At 53.0% G+C, this 24,707-nt stretch overlaps 1 protein-coding gene across 1 annotated transcript; it reads left to right on the forward strand.

Annotated features, from left to right (window-relative positions):
* The first annotated feature begins 956 nt into the window (after window positions 1–956).
* On the forward strand, window positions 957–22,988 carry LOC133342123 (sodium/potassium-transporting ATPase subunit alpha-1-like). Its single transcript, XM_061551070.1, has 23 exons — window positions 957–1,139; window positions 7,810–7,911; window positions 8,656–8,715; window positions 10,010–10,213; window positions 11,267–11,380; window positions 12,994–13,128; window positions 13,663–13,780; window positions 14,011–14,279; window positions 14,963–15,161; window positions 15,314–15,423; window positions 16,412–16,546; window positions 16,672–16,864; window positions 17,553–17,728; window positions 17,834–17,970; window positions 18,256–18,406; window positions 18,548–18,716; window positions 18,939–19,093; window positions 19,218–19,341; window positions 19,902–20,047; window positions 20,237–20,367; window positions 20,629–20,730; window positions 21,644–21,735; window positions 22,512–22,988. The coding sequence occupies exons 1-23, from the start codon at window positions 1,128–1,130 to the stop codon at window positions 22,538–22,540; spliced, it is 3,063 nt and encodes a 1,020-aa protein (XP_061407054.1). The 5' UTR covers window positions 957–1,127; the 3' UTR covers window positions 22,541–22,988.
* Window positions 22,989–24,707: the final 1,719 nt, after the last annotated feature.

Here is a 24,707-nt window from a genome sequence, read left to right on the forward strand (position 1 = left end):
CGAGATGGTGAGGGTCTTGGAGCAGTTAAACCCATTAGAGAGATTTAGTCGCCACCACACATTCACTGATACGCACATTGCATTTGCTCGCCGCTTCTACCGATCTGAGCAGCAAGCTGCCTATATGAAACCCTTTTACCGCATGTGCTGATTTACCAATCATATGGCGTTTTACGGTATACGTATATTAATGCATAACACATTTGACGCAGTTATAACATCGACAGCGCACCTTATAAACCGGTACGAGTGATAGGTTTGAATAATGTGCGTGTGCACATATTTGATCAAAATTCACAGCACACTCCGAGGGCATAACTGGAGAAATGTGCAAACACACACACAAACATACACACAGAGGAGCACACATTACGTGTTCATGAAAATACAAGTGTGGAATTCTGCTCAAACGTCCCCAGGTCTCCCTTGAAACATATGAAATTGTATTCTGATAGATTTTTACCTGGCATTTTAATTAAACTTCTTTACTTTGGAGGAAATATAATAGATTGCTCCACAGTGGCAATTTGTCATCGCAATGTTGTTTAATCGATATTATTGTTAAATGTGCCATAACCCATTGATACTGTGACTATATGCAACGCTATGGGGTTATGTGTGTTGGGCAGCACATGGCAGTGAAGCAAAACATCCTTCGTTGTACTGAACTTATATGCTGGTCAATAGGCCGAGGGATAGATGTACTATCCCTCGGCCTATTCACCAACGCACTGTTACCAGTGTGGAGAATTATGGCCAAAATCACCCTCCTGACCCACGACGACGTGGGATCGAGGCTCTCATCCAGCAGTGGATTGACGAAGGTCTGCACAAATGCAAACGACCTTCAAGGAAATATGTGAATGTCACGGAGCAGAACGAGTGGTACTGGGCCATTGGTCAGGCTTGCGAGAGAGGCGTGACCCAGCGCGCCGTGCCAGGTGAGAGCAAGCAGGTGAAGAGGGGGAGGCGCAGCTTCAGTGGCCACAGGGCATGCGAACAGAGTGCCAAGTCGGAGAGTGCGGGCTGAGAGCAGGAGGAGAGAAGACCTGCTTGGACGCCTTGTCCACTCAACCTGCCTTCCCGTCCACCCGTCTCTCTGCTTGGGCATCGTCCTCGGCTTGACCATGGGGCGTGGGGTGAGTGCGGATGCCACTGCTTGTTGCCTGTCTTGTGAATAACGCCTTTATTGAACAGGCAGCAATGTGGCTATAACCGACTTAAACCGGTCCTGGTGGTGATGGTGAAGCACCCGAGTTCCTGTGTGGAATAAATAAATTAAAGTTTCTTGCGTGGTACTGAGTCGGGGGACAGTGGTGCACAACATAAATAACAGACACCTAACACGTGTTCATGAAGCTGTACTCAAACAAGAAAACAAGCAGGCAACGTTTCGGGCAGTGACCCTTTCTCAGTCTCTCCGCTCTGAATTGTATCCTACTGTTAAAACACGTTGTTTGTCTCTTTAGAGGCAAGTGTTATTTACGACTGCGTTGAGTGTTGTGTTCCAAAACGAGGTGATCTGTTAACAAAACAGCTTGATAGCTCATTGGATTCCTCCAGTCTAAATACAGATTTTAATTTTGTACTTTAAACTGTGAATCGACACGGGTAAATACTTTACATAGCTCCCGCCCGTATAATCTGGAATGAGGAAAGACGCGTGCGGGTTTGGACTTCTTTTCAAACAACACATGTGTGCTTGATTTGATTTTGTGTGATTGCGCTACAGAACGCTGCCTTTCGTGTCACCTGTGCCTACACACAAGGGAGCGGTGGCGCAGTGGTTAGCGCGCTGCGCGACAAAACCGAAGACCCGAGTTCGATTTCCTCTCACGGCCAACACCGGTGACGATTATCCAAACCGGTCCTGGGCCACCCCTAGGTCGACTCAGCCTCAAACGAGCACCTGGTGCAGTGTGTAGTAAACATCGCCACTCGGGAGACAAAGGCGGCCGGGCGTGGTGTTGGCCACCCACCCCCTCGTGTGCCGTGCCGGCCTTCATAGGTGCTCGCTGACAGCACTTGCCCCTACAGCCTGTTGAGGCTACACGGGGCATCTTTTCGTCACGACACACAACGAGGCGCACGCGTCACTCAATCCCCGTTATCGAAGCGAGAGACACGTGCTCGTATTGCCCAATCGTCGTCGTGCACCGCAGCTGCTCGAGCACGTGACACGCTGTGGATTGTTTCATATCGTTCAAGGAATCCCGAAGAGATTGTAAGCGGCATTACTGCTATAATTGACAACATCCAGAATGATTTATGCTTCTTTCTTTCTTATCAACAAGACACATCACAAAAGGGGCAGCTGGTGGAACCCTGACTTTTCTTGAAGAAGAAAAAACCAGTCGTGCAGGTTTTAAATGAAACCCAAATTCCCTTTCATGCCATCAGCTCCCCCCCCCCATCCTCTCCAATTCTTTCTCGTTCAAACATTTTTTTAAAAAAACGAGGCCGGGGGGGCGGTGAGAGTGGGGGGTGTGGGCACAACCACGCCGTGAAAGTGGCCGGGCGGTGTCTGCTCCTCCTCGCCAATGGTTCCCAGGCGGGTTATTGTTTAGATTACAGATGCACAATGACCCATTAATTGGCAATGCTGTCATTAATTATTCTTGTCACGCTGCACATTATATCGTAGTACTGTACTGGCAAACACTATTTAACATGTGCATTAACTCCTCTGAACTACTGCACTATAATTATATTGTCTTTCCAACTACTGCATTGGCTGCTGACTTTAATACGTTTCTTAATTGTTTCGTTTGGAGTAAGCACTGTGCATTTAGAGAGCGCCGTTGTCAGCATAATCATTCGTGTTTGCATTGAAGGGAGAAAAAACGCAGACGCAAGCACGCCACGACATTTGATCAACACCTTCTGTTCGTCAAGAATTAGCAACGATGGTGGTGCCGGGACTCACCATGACACCACCCACAGAGACTGCTTCTACCATGAGCTGGGTTATTCAAAGGCCTTCAAACCCACACAAACACCCGGTTATACGCGGAGCTATAATCCTACCAACAACAACACAAAAGTCCCCATGCACTCTTTACTGGTATTGTTCAAACATCCCAATGCTGTAAGAGTACTTGCTAGATTATCTCAATTGGGATTGGATATGTATGTTGAACTTCTTTCACGCCGCACGTGACCAACCGTGCTAATCGGAGGTGTGGGGGAAGGACAACACACTAAACACACAACAAATAAACAATATAGCAATATCGCTCTCCCTGTACTGCGAAAACTTTGGGGGAAACTTCAAGATAATCTTGAGACACAATGGGGCTTCACTCGAATTCTGAGCCTGGATAGTGCTTGGATTGGGCGACTCGCCACTGTGCACAAGAAAGGTGTATCATACCTACCGCCACGTCGCCTTCAACCCGCACTGATCATCGAATCGGAGGTGAATTTTGCTTGAACACCCCTCGCGGCCCACAGGGCACATAGAGGCTCGCATCCAGCAGTGGACTGACAGAACGGGCCGTACGTCGACTGCACAAGGGTACAAGGGTGGCAGATCTACTAAATTTTGTGGAGTGGCAGTGCCCTGTCTGGCAACGCCTGTTAGATGTAACATCTGCACGAAGCAGTATTCTTTTAATTCTAGATTTGAAGCTTTCGTGACTGCAAGAATTCATACTCTTAGGTTTTTTTCGGTAAACTCACATAGGTAACAAAATAAAATAAAAAATTACTAAAAGTAATAATATAAATAAAATAAAATAACCTAAGAGTAAAGTATTCTTTTAATCATCACTGTACTATTAAAATCAAACGATTCTTCTTTACATTCTAGACATTAAGGTTGCTGTCTTTAACTCGGCACTCGGTCTATTACCACGACTGTGCATGACACAGTGATAGAGTTCAGCATGGTACCACCATCACCATCACATCTCGGGATACATCAACACAGTATCTGCCACTCAAACCACAGCCACTAATCCCACATAGACCGGGACAGGTGGAAACCGCACCGCACAAATCCGAGAAATGCAGCGATCAACGTGTTCTTCATTGGTAGGCACAATTGGCCACTGTGTGCCTTTAATGTCCTGCTGGAGGAATGTCCGTGTGACTGCATACTTGCTGGCAGGGCTCCTGTAACCTGTAGAACTTGTTACCTGGTGATGTCTATCTCGATGCACAGCCCAGCGCTTCGAGCCAGCATTCTGTTTCCTTGGGGGCCCTGACTGCTGTGGACATGAGCGTTGCGTGCAGCTAACATATTCGCTTGGGTTTATTCACACTCGGACGCTACCACATCGGTGTCATAGTTCGCATGGTGGACTTGCAATCCAGCCAGCAGTATAAATGTGTTCACCAGCATTTAGTCGATCGGGATGTCGCTCACGGTGGGGTAAAATGTGGATGCTCCCACCTCTCCCAAGATGTCTAACCTGGAGGGGGGTTTCTACAGGTCCCCCTTCAGCCAGCAGTGGCGTGAGTGAGACATTGCAGGGCTGCGCTTTTACATTGGGCTTAAAACGTGTGGTACGATAGCTTTTGGAAGAAAAAAAACCGAGCCAGCCAAGCCAAAAGAACATCCTCACTGAGTGTTACACCATCGTGTTTATCTCTGCGAATCACCAACTCGTCGCTTGACTTTTCCTCGGAATTACTAACTGATAATCAACTCCCTGATGGGATTACTAAGAGCGCCCAACCCTGTCATCCCCCTTTAATTAAACGGACGCAGGGTGGCTACCTATCACTCGGCAACAGGCACACGTATGTGTTCAGAATATAGAGGGCGATCCATTTATAGACACCCTCAACACAAATAACTAATATAATATCGAGAAATATATATATTTTGTTATTTTGTTAGTTGTTCTTTGTCTCACCAATAGCACATTTCCACAATGCAATGTGCTAATAACTTGTTATAATTTTACTTTCAATATAAATCAGTTTATTATTTAGTGGTAATACGTCGTGATTATTGAAGGGGTTTGTTACTTTGAGTGAAACTATTCATGTGCTCATTTAAAGCTGGTCATCAGAAAATATAAAAAAATAATGAATTCCAATCAGGCCCTACATTGTAAATAAGTGCAGCATCCATTCTCGTTAACTCTTATCTCTCTGGCTTATGTGCTATGAAGGAGAGCCATTGCCTGAAACGTCATCGCACGTATATATTTTGTTCTTTCCAGGTCACAGTGTTCTTGATGGATGAGTTGAGTTATTTTATTTTAAAGCCTCTGCACGTTTCCCACCAAGCTCGATGTGCTTATTAAATCTCTACACTATCTTGTCGAAGACAGAGAGCCATCACTTTCACAACATTTAATTAGCTGTTCACAATAGAATACGAAGGTGATTCGAAACCAGTGGGGTAACTATAAACGGATCGTCCGGCACGTGTACACTGTTTGTCCGCGGGAGCAACGGTGCAGTGGTTTGTGCCCGGCGCCATGAACCCGGTGACCCGAGTCAGATTTCTGCTGGCCATGGCTAACATCAGTGGGGAGTAGGGTTTCCACCTTCACCACTGTGGACAAAACCCGGACAGATTCCTCAGTCAGCACGAAGTCTATTATCAAAACCGTGCAGTCTCCTGTCATAAAGTTCAATGGAATATTGGCACCATCACCACCACCAGACCTTGGGACAAATGAATTCTTGCCACCCGAACCCAAACACCGATTCCCGGACTGTACCGGGTCAGACCTGGGCAGGTGTCTGAATAAGTCTTGCCCCCCCCCCCCCACCCATTTCTTCAACCTGCACTGACCAGTGTGGTGAAGTATGGCCAAACAACCGCCACAACCAACACATTATCAGGCCTTAAGCCAAGCAGTGGCCTTGACAAATCAAACGGCTGTAAGTTATACAGATTATTACGGTATTATATTACAGCTATTTCTCTGCTGGCGTGGCTACGTACGGTGCGAGAGACATTCAACATACATACGTACACTATGTCGACTCTGCGTAGAGGAGCTAGAAAGGTGTGTGGGGGTCACGTATCATTCATTTGCAGAGTTTCTATCTGCACCTTGATTGGAAGGATATCGACGAAGGCGGCCCTGAGTCAAGGGCACTCAAAAACACGTGGCCAGCGTCACAACGCCGTGACGCGAAGGCCTCAAAATATAAAATCTGAGACGTGGGTCTGCACATGCGCCACATTGATACGGTATAATTACACTTACAAATCTGTCCGAGAAGCAGTAGTTTTGCTCTTTGCATACCCGGAATGTGATGTGTACCGGTCGAATGAAGGCAACGCTTGCGGAGATGGCAAAGCCAGGATCTTGCGTAGGGAAAATATAAAAATAACACAAATCCTTTTTTAATTCTTGGCAGTGGTTCACGCGATGCGATATGGGCCCAGCAACCTGAGTTGGAGTTCCGGCCACAGCCGACGATACCGACGGCGAGTGACATCTGACCCGGTGCAGGGTCCCGCCCCTCACCCTTCAGCAACGTGCACCGAGCAGCGCGACAACAAATAAATAAATATGTAGACAACATCCCTCTTCCCCATATCTACTTATTAGATAGCGTCATAAAGACTTTCTCCGGTGATGCTGTATCGACAGGCGTGCGCACGCGTAAATAACAACAAAAACTCAATGAATTCATGGGCTTTGAAAAAGGACCATTGCACCAAACGTTCCCTATGATTTAAACAAAATAATTTCAAGCCCACAGTGTTGTTGACGAACCCGTTGAGGCTACTATTATTACTGCGCGTGATAAACTATGGGCAAACAGCCCACATGACTGATCCAGCGTGGGGAGACCGTGAGCAGGGCACTCGGTGGCCGCGTGCGGATCTCGCAGAGACAGCGGCAGAGTAAACTCCGACCCTCAGCACAGGGGGTGCGGCAATGGGTCAGGTGGGGCCCCAATATTTTATTCGTCTCTCATGGTGGCTGTCAAGGGGCCCCCCAACTCGTAGTTTTGGCCACTGGGTTCGGGGGCATGGCACCTCCAACTCTGGCCCTGCTCTAGTTACGCGACTGCGTAACAGACCTCCACTAAACTTAGTGGATAGTCACCGACACCACGCGATACTCTTTGTATAGAGCCGCAGCTGCGGTGTGCGTTGTCATCATGAAGGCCCCCCCAATACGGTGGAGGTTGGCCCCATAGAGACCTGATACCTGTACCCCCCCCCCCCCCCCTCTCTGATGGCGTGGCAGGGTGAAGCCGGGTGGATAGCCTGTAGGATCCGCGATAAGGAACCAGTTTGGAGCTGATTTTGCCCTTCATTCCTCCTGCCAGCCGGTGTCTGCTGAGTAGTCATGGTGCGGCTGTTTGTACTGCGGTGCGTGTCGCGATGACGATGACGGAAGGCGTGCGGCGTGTAGATGTTGGAGATCTTCGAGTCACGGCAGACGCGGGTTGGCGTTGACCTTCTCCAGTAGCTGGCGAGTTGCAACTTCTCGTTGGATGTGAGTGGCAGCAATGTTGCTCGGGACTGGAAGCCTTGGTAGAGGGGTCGGTCGAAGAGTTCCTGAGATGATGCGCACCAATAATTACAAATGGACGTAATTACTGGAATCAATTAGACACGTTGTGAAAGCGTAGGCTTTTGCGACCAATATTATCAACTTCATTCTACTGGCTAGCTTTTCAACGTACACACATTCCTCACACACCTGCCAAATTGTTCAAGGTGCAAAGCAGCAAACCTTTTGGAGTGCTCTTGATTGCTCTATGTTTGTGTAAATGTGTGGCAATTTGAAAAACGTCTTGCCAGCTGTTGTCCGCGTGATGTCCACCGACTGTTTGCGTGCCCACCTCTGAGTCTGTGCGTCTGTGTGGGGGCGCGCTCAGCGTGGAGAGGACGAACCGCCCAACAAGGTCGAGGAGAAGCCCAATATGTTCTGCTGGAAGCGAAAGAGCAACATGGAAGAGCTGAAGAAAGAGGTGTCCTTGGTAAGCAGATCTTGTCGCGACTTCACACGTCCGCTTTCAATCTCACGACGATGGCCAATCGCTCGTCCGATACAGATTCATGATACTCTATTTGTAAAACGCATTATGTGTTTGTGACGTGTTTAACATTTGGATCGATGTATTGATGAGGGTTTTCACGGCTAGATGAATGAGAAATGTTCGTTAAAGCGGTGGAGAGGGCTGCTACTTGCTCCTTCGCGACGTTTCGCCGCCCCCGTTGGAGGATACTTCCTGTAGACGCCTCCAGCGTGGGAGGAGGTGAAACGGTGCAAAGGAGAAGACAGTAGCGCTCCCCACGGCTATCCTGAAAGAGGAGCTTTCAAGACCATTTCTCATTTGGATCAATCCTTGTAAGGGTTGCTGCCACAGTGGTGTAATGTTTCGCACGCTGCACTTGCAATCCGGAGGGCATTGTATCGCCAACATCCCATTAAACGCGTAATGTTGGGCCAACGACGGCATGTGGTTGGAACCGTTGGGTCAACGTTGGGTCAACGTTTGTGAAAAGTTGGGGCAACGTCGGTACAACGATACACGTTTACAGGGATAGGCATTCACTTGACTAAACTTGACCCAGGGCGGAGGCAGATTGTTGGGACTCGGGAGGGACGGCAGTGTCGAATTTTGCAGTCCGGTGGGCCTGCCGGAAGAGTAGGCAGGCGACACGCGATGAGATCTGTGCATGTGCGCTGAGGTGGTGGTGGTGTTCGCTCTCGCTTGAAGGACGATCACAAGCTGTCGATGGACGAGTTGCACCACAAGTACGGGACCAATCTGCTTCGGGTGAGTACTGCGGCACGACCCGCATCGTTACCATCGCCTTCGTGCATCGTTTCCACCGCGACTCCCACGTTGTACACCTCCAGGCACTGGCGTAGAGGCCGGGGTATTTGCGATTTATGTTTTTGTCGTCGTCCGATCGCAGACCAAATAGATACGACGGTCAAACACGACGCGAAGTAGACACCGTACTGGGTGCCAGTTGGTGGCCACGCTGGTGGCCTGTAACCCGGCACTGTGGCGGTGGCGGCAGGTGGCAGCGAGGGTTGGTGGATCACGACAGGAGGTGGTATGGCAAATGCGGACTAATAACATCCGTCCTAATCTGTACAGGGATGGAGCGTTGTCTGCTCGCTCACACGCATAGGTTTTCTCCGGGTGCTTCGGTTTCCTCCCACACATATAAGCACTCACTGATTGGTTGGAAACATCTCGATCTACGCACCTCCGTGTGTTTGTTGATACGCGCTGTCGTGTGGTGCAGTTTGCATAAATTACGCTACTTTATAAACTCTCATCATTACTATACACAACAAACTGGAAGAAACAAAATTGAAATTCTGAACTGCGCTTGGGATTACTCCCCTCCATGCCCACTTCATCTGAGTTATGCATACGCTATCTGCAAACGACGTCGTTAATTTAGCCGTTAAGTCGATGGGTTGTGCATGTTTTCCTATCAGGAGCTCAAGGTGGTGTGGTAATCGCACCACGGTGAATACAAACGACAGCAAATGTAAATTTCTATCACCCAGGAGTCTCTAAAGTTTGTTTTCCCCAGTAACAGTCAAAACATCTTTACGGCCCTGCCATATGTAATAAACTAAACTATTTTTTATTTGACCAGATAAGGCCCATTGAGCTATAAAGCTATTTTTCAGAAGCAACCTTGCACAAATCATAGCCTAATGATGTGGCTTATGACCTGGAAATGTATTTCAGCCAAATACTCTAAACACATGTTGATTCTAAATTTGGATGGAAAAACCGGAGGACTCGGAGAAAAATCCACGGGACCGCGGGGAGAACATGCATACTACAAATATACAGCATCAGTTGGGATGGCACTCACGACCTCCCATATACCAGGCGAGGTAGTTAACATCTTCCCACTGCGGCGCTAGGCCTGATGGGGGCCTCTACAGGGCAGTGACCTTTGCAGGTCAAGGGTGAAAGGATTAACCGTCGACCCCCTCCCCCACATCTGCAAAAGCTGTCGTGCCACTGCCGTGGCCCGTGCTCACCGCATGTATTGAGCGTTGATGCACATGCTCGTGTCCCCTCGCCCGTCTATCAGGGCCTGACGAACGTGCGAGCCGCGGAGATCTTCGCTCGAGACGGCCCCAACGCCCTGACCCCTCCCCCGACCACCCCAGAGTGGGTCAAGTTCTGCAAGCAGCTGTTTGGGGGCTTCTCGCTGCTGCTGTGGGTGGGAGCCATCCTGTGCTTCCTGGCCTACGGCATCCAGGCCGTCACTGAAGACGAGCCCTCCAACGACAACGTGAGCATAGAGCAGAGACGGTTCGTCCATTCGGTTCATTAAATTGCTCATGCAGCTGCTGATGGAAGAGCCTCCACTGGCATTCCTCTAGAGGGTGTCTTGCCCTCCCCTGCCATGGTTAGCCAGACTCTGAAGAGTACTCAGCTACTTTGTTGTGGTTGATTACTCGGGCCCTTTAAAAATGGCAGCCGCCCCCACAGTCCAGCCTCCTGAAAGCGGGGAATCCCGTATAAGCCACGCCCATCGTGATGCAAATGATGCCGATTTCATCACCAAAACCCCACCCAGTACCTCCCGTCCAGCGGCATATGTGGGTACAGAGGTAAAACTTGTTTTTATTTTACCCCCCCCCCCCCAGCTGTTTTCGTGCTCATCCGATTATCAGATGAGTAATAAAACCGATTGGTAAAATAAGGGACGGCCCTGCTACACACAGGTTAGATCATTTTCACCTGGCGTGCCTAGGAATGAACACACAACAAGCCGTGCACACTCTGGTATAGCCAACGGCAATACCAGAGTGTGCACCTGATGCACGCGTGGAGAATAAAAGACTCTCTTACTGTGCGGGACTGCGGCTACGAACCCCAAACCATGGACTATGTAACTTTGCACTGCCCCAAATACAAATTTGAAGGTGGTTGGGTGAGATGGTGGGTGGGTGAAATGGTGGGTGGGTGAGTAAGTGGGTGGATGAGTGGGTGTGAGAAGAGTGGTAGTGTACTGGTTATTGTACTGCACTTCAAACTCGGTGACACGAGTTCGATTCCCGCTCACAGCCAACACCGGTGACGAATATCTAAACAGGTCTTGGACCTCCCCTATGGTGTGGTGTGTAAACATCACCATTGGAGATACAAAGGCCACCGAGTGTGGTGCTAGGCATACCAACTCCCCGTGTGTCATGTTGGCCTTTATAGGTGCTCGCTAACAGCACTATCCCCCAAAGCCTGGGACCTTTGTCTTTGTATAGATGGGTGCTTACCAACAGCACTTGCCCACCAGTCGACATAGGCTACATGGGGGATCTTTGTCTTTGTTGTCCATGTGCAGCTGTACCTGGGGGTGGTGCTCTCGGCCGTGGTGATCATCACCGCCTGCTTCTCCTACTACCAGGAGAGCAAGAGCTCTCGCATCATGGACTCCTTCAAGAACATGGTCCCACAGGTCCTGAGCAGATACATATACCACACACACAAGTACAACAGCTTTCGTTCGCTACTCAAGTGATGGTGATGTCACAGTGGCGCTTGTGCCAGGCTACGTGCACTTTGAGGCCGTCACGTGAAGTGTGCAAGGCTCGTTGCTGGCAGGAGGCCATGGGACAGACCCAAGGTGTTGAATGGGGTTGACTGACTGAGATGTGCTGGTCGATGCATCACGAATGCTCCCCACTGTGTCATCACACAATGCCGTGGCACCACAAAGACTCCGGTTTTTAGGGCAAGTGCTGTTAGCGATTAGCACCTATGAAGGCTGGAATGACACACGAGGGGGTGGGTGGCCAGCACCATGTCCAGCAGCATTTGTCTCCATAAGTGGCGATGTTTACACACCGCACCAGGCAATCATTTGAGGCTAAGTCGACCTTGCGGAGGCCCAGGACCGGTTCAGATAATTGTAACCAATGTTGGCCATGAGCGGGGATCGAACTCGGGTCGCCGGCTCGTAGCACAGCGCGCTACCCGCTGTACCTCCACTCCCCACGTACAGACACACACAGAAATAGACACACACACAGACATAGACACACATATACACAGACATAGACACACACAGACATAGACACACACACACAGACATAGACACACACACAAACATAGACACACACACAGACATAGACACGTATACACACAGACATGCACAAACGCACCTCTAACAACCGCTAAAAAACAATAGACTACAATAAGATTGATATTGCACCTCCAGGGGCTGTACAAAACATCACAGGCAAACAAAGGGATATATATATATATTTGTAGTTACTCGTATATATATATTTTTTATAGAAGAGACAATCAATCATTTTCAGAGGAAATTCTCAAGTGTGGACTTGAACAGGTGCAGGGGTGACTGGGGAAGGAAGGGATTCCTAGGTGATGTAGAGCAGAGAATGAGCCCCCTCGCAATGAACGGAGGTCGACTGGGGACGTTCAGCAGAAGGCGTTGGTTGCCGGAGCAGCAGCAGCGGCGCGTGTGGGCGGGTAGCGCCCCACTTAGATACGCGCAGCTCTACCTGACATCAGCGTAGACTCTCGGAGTGACGGTTCAACATGCCGCACGACAGAAGCTTTCTGTTTCTGGCAGGCGGTTTGCTGTGCCCATATGCCACTTCACGAGGACTGGCTGTCTCTTACAAACAACGCGGTAATGCCACGCCTGGCCAGACGCCGGCTCGTTCGCCTAAGCTCCACGGGGACTGCTTCGCCGTTCTTAATCACGAGGCCTGGCTGCTCACAGCCGTCGACAGATGTACGGTGTAGCCGCTTGCCGAGCGGCAAAGGGAAACTCGCTTCATCCCAGAACTGGGGTCTTGCCCTGCTGATGAGCAAGGCGAAACCGCCGCACACGAGCCGATTTCATTGCTCCACCCCCACAGTGAACATCTTCCCCCCTTTGGCTGCAATGCCATCGTTAGTTTCAACCGCCGACCGTCATCCATGCTAGCGACGTTGTCCTGCCCAAGCCCACTTTGTTACCTCGGCGTGCTCAGGGTCGCACCACACGGCAGCTGAATCCCTTCGACCCTGCGAATCAGTGCGCAATTGCCCTGTGCGCAGCAAGCGCTGGTGATCCGCGAGGGCGAGAAGGTGCAGCTGAATGTGGAGCAGGTGGTGCTGGGAGACCTGGTGGAGATCAAGAGCGGAGACCGCATCCCCGCCGACCTGCGCGTTGTGTCGTCCCACAGCTGCAAGGTACGCTGGGAAAAGGACAGAGGTCATGCGTCTCGCCTCCATTAGTGATGTCTCGTGACCCGTAGAGAGGTGTCACACAGAGGTACATTAAAGACAAGCCGCCACAGCAGTGCGACTGTGTATGTATGTTGAACTTCTTTCGCACTGTACGTAGCCAACCGCGCTAATCGGAGGTGCGACTGTGACCATGCAACCAAACCATGTACCGCACGGCAAACCCGCTGTGGTCTGCACTCCTTCAGTAAAGGAGGAGAAACAGCGAAACTACTCAAACTCTCTATCTGCTAAAGCCCTATCGCCGTGGGCAGCAGCAGACCCCCATATCGGCATTCAGCTCCTGAACACACTGCTGCTGCTGCCATCGCCGTGCGCAAGGATAGATTGGGTCATGGTGGGATGGCGATCGTTGATGTCGCTCTCTGGATTAAGGCTATCTGAGTTGGGATCACACGCACGTGCCTCATAGGGTTACACGGCGCCTCGCCGCGGCGCGTCTCACGCGGTGGTCGCCGTGCCCCTGCGTGACGCCCCCAGGTCGACAACTCCTCGCTGACTGGCGTGTCGGAGCCTCAGAGTCGCTCGCCCAACTTCACGCACGACAACCCGCTGGAGACTCGCAACATCGCCTTCTTCTCCACGGACTGCGTCGAGGGTGGGTGTCGCGTCCGTGCACCTTTGCTCACGGGTGCTTTGGAGTCCGTAAAGTGGATGTCGATGGAAACCAATCTCATTGGGTTTGCTTCCCGGAAAGGCAGATTAGGGATTAAATATATAAGCAAGCAAAAGAAAATATGTTTAAATAGCCTCTCCTCGAGCCGACTTCTCGGCTGTCCAAGGGATTTAGGAGATTCCGATGACTGAGCGCGAGCTGCTGTGCTGCAGGCACTGCTCGTGGGATCGTCATCAACACCGGTGACCGCACGGTCATGGGCCGTATCGCCACGCTGGCCTCCGGGCTCGAGGGCGGCCGCACTCCCATCAACATCGAGATCGAGCACTTCATGCACATCATCATGGGCGTGGCCGTCTTCCTCGGCGTCTCCTTCTTCATCCTGTCGCTCATCCTCGGATACAGCTGGCTGGAGGCCGTCATCTTCCTCATCGGCATCATCGTGGCCAACGTGCCCGAGGGTCTGCTGGCCACCGTCACCGTGAGTTTTCTTGCACGACCGCATCGTGGGGGGCCATGCCGAGCCAGCCCGGCCATGGCTCAAGAGGTGACAGAGGTTGTTTTTTTCCCACTGCAGAACCCGAGCCGTGCCGCTGATGTCAAGAGTGCGATGGACGCGTGTGTGACGTCAGAATCGCATATTCAAGCAAAATTATAGACCGTGCCCTGAGCTCTGTTTGGCTCTGAGACAGATTCAGATGTTTTGAAGCTCTGGCTCAGCTCAGCAAATGGCCAGGAAAAAATAACACATGTACCACGAATGTAAACGTTGTGTCAGAGACGCCATGTTGTAAGCACTTGTGTTTAGTCACCAGAGTGAAATTCACAGCAGCAGGAGAGGGGAAATTGTCTAGTCGCATGCACGTGTTTGTGTGTGCGCACGTTGTATATGTGTGAACGTGGGGAGGGGGGGTGTATTGGTTAGCATGCTGTGCTACGAGACCTGGCGACCCGAGTTCGAGTCTCACCCATGGATAATAACAGTGTCGAATATTTGAAGCGGTTCATGGCCTCCCCTAGACAAAGGCGGCCGGGCATGGTGCTGGCCATCCACCCGCTCATGTGCCGTGCCGGCCTTCACTAGTTGTTCACTCACAGCACTTGCCCCAACAGTGTGTTAGAGACTATATGGGGGATCTTTGTCCATTGCATGTGCGCTCGCAGGTCTGCCTGACGCTGACGGCCAAGCGCATGGCCAAGAAGAACTGCCTGGTGAAGAACCTGGAGGCCGTGGAGACGCTGGGCTCCACCTCCACCATCTGCTCCGACAAGACGGGCACCCTCACGCAGAACCGCATGACGGTGGCGCACATGTGGTTCGACAACCAGATCCACGAGGCGGACACCACGGAGGACCAGTCCGGTGAGAGAGCGCGCGGACGCAGGGCGCCGTCGCTGTCAGGCGTGACGGGCGGGAGGGTGCTCCTTCTTCGGGAGGCCACTCTGCCTGCAGTGGTGTGAGCGAGCAATTGCAGGGTTGCACCTGTACCACCCGCGATGTTTCCTCCGCGCCAGGCACGGCGTTCGACAGGAGCTCCCCGACGTGGAGCGCCCTGGCGCGCGTGGCGGCGCTGTGCAACCGCGCCGTCTTCCAGGCAGGCCAGGAGAGCAGGGCCGTGCTCAAGGTGAGTGACCGCCCCTCTGCTCACCGCGTCGCTTCACTCCCCCTCCCCGCTCTCTCCCTCTCTCTCTCAGCTCAAGAATGTGTCAGAAGGGTGGGGTTTTTGTTTTTGGCCATTGATGCCTTTGATACTCCTTTTCCACTGGCAAATCCGAGCTACGCCAGGGCCGTGCCGTGCCAGGCCGTCACGGCTTAGGAGGCGCCAGATTGTTTACCACTGACATCGCACGCGTTGAACAAATCGGGACGTGTGTAGGCGATGCACCGACGCCGTTTCCTCAGCGTAATGGCTGACATTATGCACAATAAATGCATCGTTATCCCCACGCATGGCCCTGTTTGACCCCCCGAGATAGATTCAGGTGTCTTCTTGTGAGGCTAGCGTAGCATGGTTTTTGTCACAGCTCGGCAAATAAGACAGTGGAAAACCACCCGTGCCGTGAGGGTCCTGCACTGGCTCGGCTCATGCAGTGCCAGTGGAAAAGGGGAACGAGTGGAGAAAAATCCTCAAGCGTGACGATGACGACTGCTACCCACCAGACACCAAAGCACGACCGACTTTTAGGGGGCACAAGAATAACTCGCGTGAATGGTAGACGCACGCCAAGATAAACCGGTAACGTTGTTAGAGACAGCAGTGCACGGTGGAAGATCACAAAACGATAATTGCCTTTATATGCAAGAAAAACAATGTAACTAAACAATCAATAATTCTTGACGTTTAGATACATTTCATATTGTACAACACTCGATCTTTCTTGTCTAAACAAGCGGCCGAAATAAACACGCTGTTGGGAAAACCTATTATCAACATGGTTCTCTTGAGAGGAAAACAAATTTGCGGCTTCTGAAACGTTTAGCTGTGTGGGCTGCTGGGCCTACTCAATGGCCCTGAGAGAGAAAGTCGGTCAGGCGTGAGTGCTGGGCGTGTGTGCATGTGTGGGCGCACGTGTATGTGCGTGCGCACGTGTGTGTGCGTGCGTGCATCGCAGCGCAACGTGGTTGGCGACGCGTCCGAGTCGGCGCTGCTGCGATGCGTGGAACTGTGCGTAGGAAACGTGCGCGACATGCGCAGCAGGAACCAGAAAGTGGCCGAGATTCCCTTCGACTCCACCATCAAGTACCAGGTACCTGCACATGCAGAGACACAGGTGCCCCCGTACAGCCTTTAATAGGCCGTTCGCCCACAGCACTTGCCCCAATAGCCTGTTTAAAGCTATTCCGGGGGTCTTTGTCTCTGCGTGCGTGCTAGCTGTCCATCCACGAGTCGGATGAACCAAACGACCCGCGCTACCTGCTGGTCATGAAGGGTGCCCCGGAGCGCATCCTCGACCGCTGCTCCTCCATCATCATCGAGGGTCGGGAGGAATCTCTGGACGAGGAGCTGGAGGAGGCCTTCCAGAACGCCTACCTGGAGCTGGGCGGGCTGGGCGAGCGCGTGCTGGGTGAGTGCGTGCTGGGTGAGTGGTCGCCGACCGCCGCGTGGGCGGCGACGCGACCCAGTGGCGGTGTCGGCGTCGTGTTTGCTCACCACGGCTTTGGTTCCCGCGGCCGCCTAGATAAATACTGCGGTGTTGATGGTGGTGGTGTGTGAATCGTCGAAAGAACATTGGCGTCGTGTGCCGGAAACACGGTCCAGATTCTATAAATTTCACCGCAAATCACTCAATTGGAATCTACGGAGAAATTGTCGCCACCCCCTCCCCCCTGCTGTGAAGATGTGGGCAGGACCCTCCTGAAAAAGAGTCATGAGACTCAGTGAGGCTCTTCTGGGTGAACAAGTCGAATATTAACTCTAGAATCCCTTCCTCTGGATGAAATCTTGTGACCCTCACCTGACCCTGTGGCCAATCACCACTAACCTGATGCTCGCCACTCTTCCGAGTCTCCTCCCTCCCTTTGCCTTTGATCTTTAACGTCCACTGTGAAGCAAGTTGCGCAGAATTTTTGGTTAATTTGGCCGCAGCAGTATTCACCAGGGCGGCCGCCGGGCTCGAACCACGAAATCTCCTACGAGCGGCTCCTGCGCGTGCTCCCAGGCGCTCGCTAGAGGCTGCTGCTGGGCCGCGCGCTCCGCGGCTTGACTGAGTTGGCCGACGGCCGACCGTGGGTAATGCTCATTGTGCCTCGCAGGGCTGTGCCAACTCCGCCTCCCGGTCGACCAGTTCCCCAGGGGGTACGCTTTCGACACAGAGAACATCAACTTCCCCATGGAGGACATGTGCTTGGTTGGCCTCATGTCCATGATCGATCCTCCTCGTGCCACCGTGCCCGACGCCGTGGGCAAGTGTCGCTCGGCTGGAATCAAGGTGAGATTCCAATTGGTGCGCGGTTTTATTCACAGTGCACGATGATCTTCTTAAATTTTCTGCCCAACGGCTGATTATGGTGATGTTGCTTTGTGTGGATTTCAGGTCATTATGGCAACAGGAGACCATCCCATCACCGCCAAGGCCATCGCCAAGAGCGTTGGCATCATCTCCGAGGGCAACGAGACGGTAGAGGACATTGCAGTGCGACTCAACATCCCCGTAAACCAGGTGGACCCAAGGTGAAGATAACATCTCCCCCATCGCTATCGTCTCACATCCACCACTATCATCTCCACCATGACCATCATCTCACGTCCGCCAGCATCACCCTCGCATCCACCTTCATCGTCCCCACCGACATCTTCACGTTACAAATATGGGCAATTGACGGGGTCACTTGCATGCATTCCGGCCAGCACTCTCTCACCGGCCAATGCGCGGGGCACCCGCTAGACCGCGGTCCCCACGTGGCCTCCTCGGCTTTCTGATGCTGGGCTCTGCTGTCGTCCTTCTGTGCCGCTCAGAGACGCGAAGGCGTGCGTGGTGCATGGCTCGGACCTCAAGAACATGACGGAGACTCAGCTGGACGACATCCTGAAGAACCACACGGAGATCGTGTTCGCTCGCACCTCCCCCCAGCAGAAGCTCATCATCGTGGAGGGCTGCCAGAGACAGGTGCTCACACGTGCACACAGACGCCATGCTGCCCCAAGTAAAACCAGATCCTCTGGCACCAATAGCTGGGCATAGCGGCCGATTCTGGGATTTGTTGACACGCGTGTGTGTGTGTGCGTGTCTCTCCGTGTTTGCCTACAGGGTGCGATTGTGGCTGTGACGGGAGACGGTGTGAACGACTCCCTGGCGCTCAAGAAGGCCGACATCGGCATCGCCATGGGTATAGCGGGCTCTGATGTGTCCAAGCAGGCGGCCGACATGATCCTGCTCGATGACAACTTTGCCTCCATCGTCACCGGCGTGGAAGAGGGTGAGTGACCCTCGAGTTTCATCGTCATCAGAATCATCTTTGGTGTCATCACTACCACCATTGCCTCCTTTGCCACTGCTGGTACCGGTTGTCATGCTGTGTCAAGTTGTCGGATGTTGGTGGCTCTCCAGCGATCGTCTCCGGGGTGGAGAGACGCAGTTCCTGCGCATTGCGAGTGCACAGCGGGGCCAATTCCAGCGCTGACCGTTGTTTGTGTTTCAGGACGACTGATCTTCGACAACCTCAAGAAGTCGATCGCGTACACGCTGACAAGTAACATCCCCGAGATCACGCCCTTCCTCTTCTTCATCCTGTGCAACATCCCCCTCCCGCTGGGCACCGTCACAATCCTGTGCATCGACCTGGGCACCGACATGGTGAGCAGTGGCCCCCGCGGTGCCAGCGCGCACGGCAGCGCATCTCGACGCCGGCGGTGGCATCTTGGCATCTCCGACCCCGGAGCCCGACCCTAACCACGACGCGTTTGGCGTGATGATGCAGGTGCCCGCCATCTCCCTGGCGTACGAGGCGGCGGAGAGCGACATCATGAAGCGGCAGCCGAGGAACGTGCGCGTCGACAAACTCGTGAACGAGCGGCTGATCAGCATCGCCTACGGGCAGATCGGTACGCGACCCTACCTTCTGCGCCTCGCGACGCACGCACGCAGGGTCACTGCTACCCGTGGCCACCGCAGTCCCACGATACAGAGGGAGCAGCGATGCAGGGACTTGCACATTCTCAGCCATCGTCCGATTAGCACAGTTGGCTACGTACGATGCAACAAAAATTCAACCCACAGAAGTACATCATCAGCCGTCGTATTTGCATCACCTCCGCGCCGTTTTACATGGCAGTTAGATTTATCGGTATGCTGCGGTGATGTCTTGGTTACCACACTGGACTTGCAACCCAAGATGTTGCTGGTTCGATATACTGGCAGCTGAAACATCGATCACTTTTCTTAATTCCCCTCCGACCTCTGTCCACTCAGTCGTATAAATGGGAACACCACAATCGGCTGGCTACGTGTGGTGGGGTAAACCGGTGTGCAAGATTAGGCAAAATATCCTCTGGAGGGACTCTCTAGAGCTCCATCACTTGGGGTCTTCTGCCAGCGGTGGCGTGAGTGACCAATTGCAGGATTGCACTTTGCGGTCTGCTGTGTGCACGTTTGTTGGTCCCAGGCATGATCCAGGCCCTGGGAGGATTCTTCACCTACTTTGTGATCATGGCCGAGAACGGGTTCCTACCGTCCAAACTCATGGGGCTCCGCATCGAATGGAACACGAGGTCACAGAACGAGCTGGAGGACAGCTACGGCCAGGAGTGGGTGAGAGTCCGCGCGCCACACGAGCCTCTCCAAGGATGCGCACACGCAAGGGCAGACGTGCGGTAGACTGTGCTCGCATGTGTGTATGCGTGCGTGTTTGTGTCTGCTCGCTAACAAAACTTTCCCCACCAGTCTATTAGCGCTATATGGGGGATATTTGTCCATATTGCACATTCCTGCGTGTTCCAGACGTACGAGCAGCGCAAGATCGTGGAGTACACCTGCCACACCTCGTTCTTCGTGAGCATCGTCGTGGTGCAGTGGGCCGATCTCATCATCTGCAAGACGAGACGCAACTCCGTGTTCCAGCAGGGCATGAAGTGAGTGCCGCCTCGGCTCTCGCACGGACGCTCGTAAATGCGGCGCTCCTTCGTGCGACCGCACCACCGTCATCGCGATTGGTCGATTAACGAAGTCGCGTGGCCTGTCTGGCGTCATGCGGAGTTTGGAGTCGGGCGGCGGGGCCCTCGCGTGACGTCCGCTCCGCGGCCCCCATGGACCGGCCGTGCCGCCCCTCGCGGCCCGGCGGGCACGGCCGTGAGGGAGGCCCCCTGCTGACGGCTGCTCTGTCACCCTCCCAGGAACAAGGTGCTGATATTTGGGCTGTTTGAGGAGACCGCCCTGGCCGCCTTCCTCTCCTACTGCCCGGGCATGGACGTGGCCCTGCGCATGTACCCGCTCAAGTGAGGGCCAACCCGCTCACTCGTTCACTCGTCTGTTCATAAGCCAGCATTCTACTTTTCATGGTCATTATCATCGTCGTCAACCATGACCAATCCGCTGCTCGATGAAGTTCTCGCCAAACCGTCTCCATCCACCTCGCACCATTCCTCTACACAAGCCCATTTTCATCATTCCATCTCTTCGCAGCGACGTTCCATTCCTTAGCCACCACTCCGTCGATATCCTCGACCATCAGCCATCGTCCCCGCCAGCGAGGGCCTGCAAGTGACGCACGGCTTCTGTCTTGCTCGCTGGTGTCCCAATCGTAGGCCCGCACCACCCGAGTCTGCCCAGAAGGTGGTAGGGCGTGGATTCAGAGGCCAAGGCGTTGGGATGGCGCTTATGAGAATCCTGGGTTCGAAGCCAAGAAGCTGCCTTGTGACTAAACGGAGCTTCTCCGGTGTAGCGCTGAATCACATGGTGTTCGCCAGGGCACGCAATGGCTGCGCACAAAAACGCATAACGCTGCAGCAATTAGTTATATACTTAGTTTAGCAAAATGTCAGCTCCCACGACTCGAGTCATAACATGAACATTGCTCGCACGTGGCAAGGCAGGTGGACAAGTGCTGTCCTCGACTGTGTGGGCCAGAGGTAACCTACATGGACTTCAGAGGTAGCTCTGTGATATCCGCTTCTGTGAGCCATTCTCGAACAGCAGCTGAGCAAGAAGAGTGATGAGAACAGAAACAAAGTGCTTTGAGTTTCATTGAGTTTTTGAGCCAGGCAACCGGAGAACACGCACTTAGATAAACCCCACGACAATTGCGTCTGCCCTGTGACCTGCCAGCGTGCCTTTGGGTCGCAAGCTGCACCTATCCTGGCACAGCAGTGAGTGGTGGTGGTTGTTGTGGGTGTTGTTGTGCGCGCGCAGGTTGAGCTGGTGGTTCTGCGCCTTCCCCTACAGCATCCTCATCTTCGTGTACGACGAAGTGCGCAAGCTCATCATCCGGCGCAACCCCGGGGGTGAGCCTTCCCGCTGCAGCTGGCGCGACCCAGCCTTGTGGGCGCATCGCTACCAAATAAACGAATTCGTATTAAGAGGAAAAAAAAAAATGTTGCTGGCACATTGCATTGTGGGAAAGTTGGAGCAATGCAGAAATGCACTGTCCATGCACGTTGGTCAAGGTGAGGTATGTAGGTGTCGGAGTACAGCTGATTAAAAAAACTATCCAAATAAAGTTCATTTTGATCAGACTGGACCTCTTGCTAGATCAACCTAGCCCGTGGTGCCCGGGCGGGGTGCTGGCCACGCGTCACGATCACCAGCCACTTTGCCTTATTAGGTGCTCCTCACCAAAGAGCACTTGCTGAACACGGGACCTTTGATCTGTGCCGGATGGGGCTATGTGTATGAGCGTTACATGTTTAGGTCTTTGATGGAGAGATGAGTTGTCGTGTCTGATGATATTGATTGTGTGTGCGTACATGCGTGTGCGGCGGTTAGCGCAATGCGCTACGAACCCGGCAACCCGAGGTCGATTGCCACTCACAAGCCAACATCGGTGATAATAATGTGAAGTGGGCATGGGCCTCCCCTAGGTCGACTCATCCTTAAATACGAGTAACTGGTGCAGTGTTTAGACATCCGCATTAGGGAGACAGAGGAGGAGGACGGCCACGGTACTGACCACCCGCCCCCTCGTGCGCCGTGCTGGCCTTAATAGGTGCTCGCTAACAGCACTTCTCCCAACAGTCTGCTAAATGTGATATGGGGGATTTTTGTCTTTGTGTGTGTGCAGGCTGGGTAGAGAAGGAAACCTACTACTAGGAGCCGCTCTCCTTCTGTTGGCTACAATTGTCAATTGCCCAGCTGTTCGCGTCGTAATAAACGCGGATTAATCGCAGCAGAACACCTTTAGACGTTTAACCACTTAAACCGCTGTTTGTGGAATTCAAACGGAATATTGCGGACATGAAATCAATTTATTTAACGAGCTTCGAGGAATTATTTACTCAACCGGAATTCCAGTTTTTCATCTGCCGATTGGCACAGCCCTCGTCTTCAAGAGGCATCGCGGCGGAGCGGAAGCAGAACGACGTGGATGGCACCCTGCGCTCGTGCGGGGGACGAGGCAGCAGCTGCACGCGACACCAACCCCCCTTCCCCACCAACCCGCCTCGTCACAACGCCACTCTCGGCGGCGGCCCAGCTCTCAAGAGCGCAGGAGGTGCAACTGCGCCAGCGCCTATGGGACAAAGGAAGCCTCGGTGCTGGGTCACTGAGAGGGGGTGGGGGAGGATGAGGCTTGCTGCCCCCCCCCCCCTCCCCATTTGATTTATTGTACTCGGGTCCAATGGCGGCCCCACGACACTCTGACCACCATCTCAGAGATTTTCCGTGAGGCTTTCACCGTTGTGGGGTTTGTTTGTTTGTTTGACTTTTTAGTTGCAATCGCACTGGGGCGGTGACGCACTGGGGCTTGTTGCAGAGGGTCACGCTTCGAGCTCGGTGGCTGCCCTGGTTAATACTGCGGGTGTATTCACGGCAAATGCCCCGCGCCGTTTATTTCACAGTTGATGATGCCGTGACGTTATTCGAGAAAGATTCGGCCACTTATGCCGGTGACATTGTCATATTTGATCAACTACTCGCAAATTACTTATTGGAAAAATACACATCGCAACATCGCCCCTCTACTTGTAGACTCGTGCCCATTGGCAGGCTGGCACTGCACACACCTGGCGCCACGCAAGGGAAGCTGGGGGTCCCACAGGCCACACCGCCGCAGGGCAACAGGACAGTTGAGATGCGACGTGATGCAAGGCGCTCTGAGTTGCAGAGGCATCTCGGCAAGCGCCGCTCTCGATGTAAATCCTCACGGCGCCACTCCAGCGCCGGAGCGGAGATGGCGACGAGGAGCCGTGAGAGCGAGCGGGACTTTTAACGCTCGAGGAGGTCAAGAGGTCACAGGAGCGTGAGCTCCTCGCTGGTGGGGGGGGGGCTGGAGGGGCATCTCGAAGGGTCTCAGGTGGCAGTTGATTTTGCAAATGAACGAGTGGCGAATATATTCCTCGACGAAGCTTTTTAATGTTTTTATTTTAGTAAACGATTTAGGAAATCATGAAGCGTGACGATGGCTCCGGCAACTACCGACTACCACGGCGCGGTTGTGACGAGACGAAAATAATGAGTAGAAAGTCGTGTGAATGGAGGGCCAGGCTAATATAATGTAGCAATGTTGTGAGAGACGCTGGGGTGAGTGGGTGTATCACGCTCCCCTCACACCCGCGTGTAATCACTGAGAGTGTTTGCCTAAATGCGTCACTGTTTTAATCAGCCAACGAGTTACGACTCCACGAGATTCACAGTCTCAGACGCGACTACAACTCCACGGGCTCGCGAGAGAACGCAGGAGTATGTCGGTGGTGAGGGGGGTGTGTGTGCTCGGGTACTACAGGGAGAGAGAGGTATCTCTCAGGAGTTAGGGGGGGCGGGGGTCTCAGGCAACGGCTGCAGCTGATTGGGAGCGGAACGCAGGGGGACCCGATGCGTCCACCTAACGAGCTCGGGCACGCACCTCGTTCTGGCGCGACCTTTGACTCACGAAGCCCCGCGAGGACACTCGGGACGTGTGAGCTCGGGCCCAAGGAAGGGCTCCCTTGGGGTCGAGTGTGCGATGTTCCCATGCGCCCGGTGGACACTTCAACCACGCGTTCACCATTAGGAAAGGAGGCACGGGCAGCAGATAGAGAGAATGTGTGTGTCTGTGTATGTCTTTGTGTGTTAGCCGGGTGGCTAAAATGCAGCAAGTTGGCACAGTATGGGGGCACAGATGGCGCATCAGCCAGTCATCTCAGTCAGTCAATCCATCATGGCACCTGGACCTGTCCCGAGACCTCTGTGTCAGCGAGGATTCAACACTTCACGTGGCCTCGGAGTGCACCTGGCCTGGCACAAGTGCCGTGATGACGTCCCTGCCACTTAGTGGCGAATC

This window comes from Lethenteron reissneri, chromosome 13 (genome assembly GCF_015708825.2).
Source record: "Lethenteron reissneri isolate LAM-NWPU_2019-01 chromosome 13, ASM1570882v1, whole genome shotgun sequence".
In the NCBI taxonomy this organism is placed as follows: Eukaryota; Metazoa; Chordata; class Hyperoartia; order Petromyzontiformes; family Petromyzontidae; genus Lethenteron; species Lethenteron reissneri.

Bases quoted from the DNA above. Each gene is read 5' to 3' on its own strand.
- LOC133342123 (XM_061551070.1), top strand. The intron at 8,716-10,009 runs GTGAGTACTGCG...CCCGTCTATCAG, and splicing joins ACGGGACCAATCTGCTTCGG to GGCCTGACGAACGTGCGAGC. The intron at 18,717-18,938 runs GTGAGTGACCCT...TTTGTGTTTCAG, and splicing joins CGTCACCGGCGTGGAAGAGG to GACGACTGATCTTCGACAAC.